Raw genomic sequence first — 5,173 nt, 5'->3', positions numbered from 1 at the left:
TCTGATTAACAGGGTCAAATAGTTTATAGATTAAAAAAAAAATCATAATCATTAAATGTCAGGTCAGGTTGTAAATAAAACAAAATAAAAACTAAATATAAATAAAACAAATCACTAAAAGGAAAAAGAAAAATTTTTGGGGTTAACACAGGGGTTAACAAGTGTAAGAAAGTAAATTAAATAATTTTTTATTAATCTTGTTGGTGAAAGTGTTATTAAATTTTGATAAAATCAGTATATAAAAAATGAGCACCAAGGCGTCTGTTAATCGTCGTGTTCTAGCAATTCAAGCGAAAAAAAAGCGTTATAAGCCAACAAAACGTAAAGGCAAAGGCGATGGAGACAATGGTGGTGCACATTGTTCTAAAACAGTTTCATCAAAACAACTAACTGCCGATGATATTGATGATAGTCAGAGAAATTATTCTACTGACAATGGAACAAACAGGTACTGGAAAAAAAGAAAAAAAAATGTCACAAACATTGCTTTGATAATGATTATTTTGAATAATTTTCAAGCCAGTGTAATGCACTCTGTCAGTTTTTTTTATTTGATAATTAATCACTGATGCTATCGTCAAAATTTTAAATTTATTTTACTAAATTTTTTTGTGTAGATTGGAACCAAGCCACAGCTCAAGCAACGAAACTATCGAAGATGACGATGAGGCTTACACGAGTGAAGAAGAAGAACAGGAAGACAGCAAAGATTATTGCAAGGGTGGTTATCATCCAGTTAAAATTGGTGATTTATTTTTAAATCGTTATCATGTTACTCGTAAACTTGGTTGGGGACATTTTTCAACGGTTTGGTTATGCTGGGATCTTCAAGATAAACGTTTTGTTGCATTAAAAGTTGTTAAATCAGCATCACATTTTACTGAAACAGCACTTGATGAAATAAAATTATTAAAAGATGTACGTGATACTGATCAGTATGATCCAAAACGTAATAAAACAGTACAATTATTGAATGATTTTAAAATAAGCGGTATTAATGGTCTTCATGTATGTATGGTTTTTGAAGTATTGGGTCATAATTTATTAAAACTTATTATTAAATCAAATTATCGTGGTATACCACGTAACAATGTAAAACGTATTATTCGTCAAGTACTTGAAGGTCTCGATTATCTTCATAATAAGTGTCATATTATACATACTGATATTAAACCAGAAAATGTATTAATATGTGTTGATGAAACATATATTAAAAAATTAGCATTCGTTGCAACTGAATTACATTCACTTGGTTTAAAATTACCAATATCATTAATATCAACAGCACCAAAAGAATTTCAAGAACCAGTACCAAATTCTAAAATGTCAAAAAATAGAAAAAAAAAATTAAAGAAAAAAGCTAAAAGACAAAATGAATTACTAAAAAAACAAATGGAACAAATTGAAGAAATTGAAGAACAGTCCAAGCCACAAACAAATACAACAACTTCATTAAATGAAAATGGTATTAGTGAAGTTAATAGCCCAGATCAAGAACAAAATGACGAAAGTATTGATAATAATACTGAGAGTCAAGAAACATCAGATATCAATGGTATTGATACTATAATTGTTGATGATATTAAAATGGATAATCAATTATCGGATAATAATACAAAATATACTGATAATAATGATCATGATGATAAAAATAAGACGGTTGTTGATGATTTTTTGCCACCAGATCCAGAAGTTTCGGAAATATCAATTGATCATAATACATTGAATTTCGGTGATGATAATAAACAAAATAAAAAAGTATCAGTTGCACCATTTGATCCAGCTCTTGTTGATTGTGATGTAGAAGTTAAAATTGCTGATCTCGGTAATGCTTGTTGGACACACAAAAAATTTACAGAAGATATACAAACAAGACAGTACAGAAGTTTGGAGGTATTACTTGGTGCAGGTTACAATACCTCAGCTGATATATGGTCAACAGCATGTATGGCATTCGAATTGGCAACTGGTGATTATCTTTTTGAACCACACAGTGGTGCTGAGTATACCAGGTTGAATATTTATTTATATCTATTGATTTTATTTTATTTTTTTTCTATTTTTTCTTCCAACAATTTATGTAGTTATTTTATATTTATTTTTATCTTTGTAGAGATGAGGATCATTTGGCTCATATTATCGAATTACTCGGTGAAATACCACGCAGAATTGCATTATCTGGAAAACATGCTAAAGCTTTTTTCAATAAAAAAGGTGAATTGAAACATATTAATGGCTTGAAGCCATGGGGACTTTATGAAGTTTTAACTGAAAAATATGATTGGTCACCAAGTGAAGCACGTGAATTTGCTGAATTTTTAACACCAATGCTTGAATTTGATCCAAATACACGCGCTACAGCTGCTGAATGTCTCAAACATCCTTGGCTACAAATCAAATAAACATATTCATCACTACAAAGCCACACCTCCCTTTTGCTCTATTTCAACAATCTTGAATTTTTTTTTTTCTTCAAATACACTCATTAGTGATGTCTAAATTTTTGCTACACAATAATTCGACTAACCAAGCATTCATTTTAATATTCTTAAAACTCATTTTGTACGAAATCAGGAGAAAAAAAAAAGAATGAATAATGTAATTAATTATTTATTCTTGTTCGAATCTGATACTCGATAATGATTCATAGGAAAAAAAGACTTGTCATTCCGTGGTAAATTCATTTAAAGATGAAAAAAATTTTATCATGAAAAAAAAATTCTTTGAAAAAAAATAATTCAAATATTAATATCAAATGTAATTTATTGATGTTTTTATTTAATACTTTTTGTTTTTTTATTATTTTTTTTTTCATCCTCATTTGTACATCGTAAATGTATTTATAAATTTATTTCTAAGTGTCATTTTCTTTCTTTTATATCTCAAATAATGACTTAAATTAAATCCATAAGTAAAAAAAAAATTTAAAAAATTTCATCCTCGCTTTTTTTGTACGAAAAAAAAAAACAAACAAATAATGAAATTATTGCATAAAAAAATCAATAATGAATAATAAATAAAAAGAAAACAGAAAAATCTCGTAGTTTAATTGGCGGATGATAAAATTAATGCTCAGATTAATTGAGATTTAAAATTGGAAAAAGGGTCATGCTGCGCGTGTTCAAAAATGGTCTGAGTTTTTATTTCAAGTTTTTTTTTTTTCATTTAAATCACTTTCATTCGCAATAGTAATCGATTGAATCAGAAAAAAAAGATAAAAATTCATTTTACAGGTAATCGTCTTCGAGTTTTTTAAGAATTTTTTTTTTTTTTTGTATCTTAATATTAAATACGATAATTGTAAATAATTATACTAGCAGTGGAGTCAATAATGTTGAATGAGAAGAAATAAATATTAGCGCCGCAAAATAGAAGACCATGTTCCTAAAGTTGAATGTCATTTAGGTCATTTTAAAATTTCTCAATTAATGATTATTTATAAATTTTCAGGGTCTTTGATTAATTTTTGTGACTCCACTGATTCAACTATATTTATAAAAACTTTACGATTTATTGAAAATAATAATAAGGACGACCATTGTAAATTGAACAAAAATTAACAACAATGATGAAAAAAATTAATAAATAAATAAAATTAATAGTTAGAGTTAATAATAGTCGCTGGGTTTAGAATTTAGATTTTAAAAAATATATAAAAATTAAAGGCAGTGTAGTTTAATGTTCATTTGTAGAAATAAAAAATACAAACCAATGGATGTTTTTTCGTTTATATATTTTTTTAAACTATTGATTGCAAATTAACATGGGTAAGAGCGATGAATTGTTAAAGAACTCAAATAATATTAAAAAGAAAAAAAACAAAAAATTATGTTAATTACAGATAAAGAATTTGTTTGTGTTAGCACTTCGTTAGTAGATTTAAAAAAAAAAAAATTTGAACGAAGTGCGAATCTACGAAGAGCATTGCCAACATAATTTTTATAACTAAATAGAAATTTAACATACTCAACAGATAATTCAGTGAATATTAAAAAAAATAACAATAGTATTAATCATATCTTAATCTGCATGCTTTGCTAAATGATCAGTTTGGATAAAGTGAAAAATAAAAAAGAATTACTGGAAATATCATCAATGGACTGTAATACAGAAAGAAAGAAAATACAAATTAAATGTAACTTAAAATGGAAATAAACAACAGCACAATAGGTTCAATTAATCGGAAAATAATTGAATAATAATAATAACAATAATGATGATAATAATAATAATAAACAATAGAAAAAAATTAATAAAAGTAACAGAAAGAATTTAAAAAAAAATTCTTTTGTAGTTGTCTGTAAAAATGAACTAAATTTAAAAATACTAAACTTTTTTCAAGCTACAAAAATATTTGGAAAATAAAACTCATCGTTTGATTATCAATACTGAAATTTGAATGAACACTGAAATATTGCATAAAAACATTTTTAGTTTCAATAGTTTTATAATTATGCAGGATATTAGAAAAATTATGCTAAGAAGTTGTTCATCCATTTAAAAAAAAAAAAAAGAAATGAGGCTTCAATATATACTGCTTGTTATATTATTAATCAATGATCACTAATGTGAGCAAAAATTCAATTCTCTATGTTTTAATGATTTTGTTTAAAAAAGGTGATTAATAATGAGCTGGTTGAGAATGATTTTCAAGAGACAATTTGATGGACTTGATGTTCAGATTGCTGCCTTTATGTCTCCTTGAATAGAAAAAAAAAAATCATTTAATTGCTGATAATGGCTATTAAAAAAAAATTAGCATATAGAACCATAAAAAAACCGTTGATTTATCAAGTTTAAATTCATTTTAATAAGTATTTTAATTATTAAAAAAATTTTATTTTATTTATTATTTAATCAAAGAATAATTCGTTGTACATTTTTTTTGTTATTTATTTATTCGATATTCGTGGAAACTATGATTTTTTGTCGACTTAAAACAATATACATCAAAATTCAATCTAGTACTACTCAAAAGCGACATGTCACCTTTTACTTTTTAAATATTTAATTTTTTTTTATAAAACGCTAATGACAAAAGAAAAAAAGTTAAGATCTAAAATCATTGTTGGACGGATTACAAAAGTCTCTCCCAATCTGTATTGTTGTAGATTTTTTTTTTTTCTTTAATTTGATACTATATTATAATAATCTAAAATGATATAAATATACA

At 25.6% G+C, this 5,173-nt stretch overlaps 1 protein-coding gene across 1 annotated transcript; it reads left to right on the top strand.

Annotated features, from left to right (window-relative positions):
- Window positions 1-127: 127 nt before the first annotated feature.
- Window positions 128-3,115, top strand: LOC122849309 (SRSF protein kinase 2). The gene is made up of 3 exons (XM_044147999.1): window positions 128-448; window positions 618-2,012; window positions 2,114-3,115. Exons 1-3 carry the CDS (start codon window positions 246-248, stop codon window positions 2,400-2,402), a joined length of 1,887 nt encoding a protein of 628 aa, XP_044003934.1. The 5' UTR covers window positions 128-245; the 3' UTR covers window positions 2,403-3,115.
- The last annotated feature ends 2,058 nt before the right edge of the window (window positions 3,116-5,173 follow it).

This window comes from Aphidius gifuensis, linkage group LG2 (genome assembly GCF_014905175.1).
Source record: "Aphidius gifuensis isolate YNYX2018 linkage group LG2, ASM1490517v1, whole genome shotgun sequence".
NCBI lineage: Eukaryota > Metazoa > Arthropoda > Insecta > Hymenoptera > Braconidae > Aphidius > Aphidius gifuensis.
The sequence above is the reverse complement of the archived record's forward strand: the minus strand, read 5'-3'. Positions and strand labels throughout refer to the sequence as shown.

Excerpts from the sequence above, each read along its gene's own strand:
- LOC122849309 (XM_044147999.1), top strand. The coding sequence starts at position 246 with ATGAGCACCAAGGCGTCTGTTAATCGTCGTGTTCTAGCAATTCAAGCG. Across the intron at positions 449-617 it reads ACTGACAATGGAACAAACAG|ATTGGAACCAAGCCACAGCT; the intron begins GTACTGGAAAAA and ends TTTTTTGTGTAG. Across the intron at positions 2,013-2,113 it reads AGTGGTGCTGAGTATACCAG|AGATGAGGATCATTTGGCTC; the intron begins GTTGAATATTTA and ends TTATCTTTGTAG.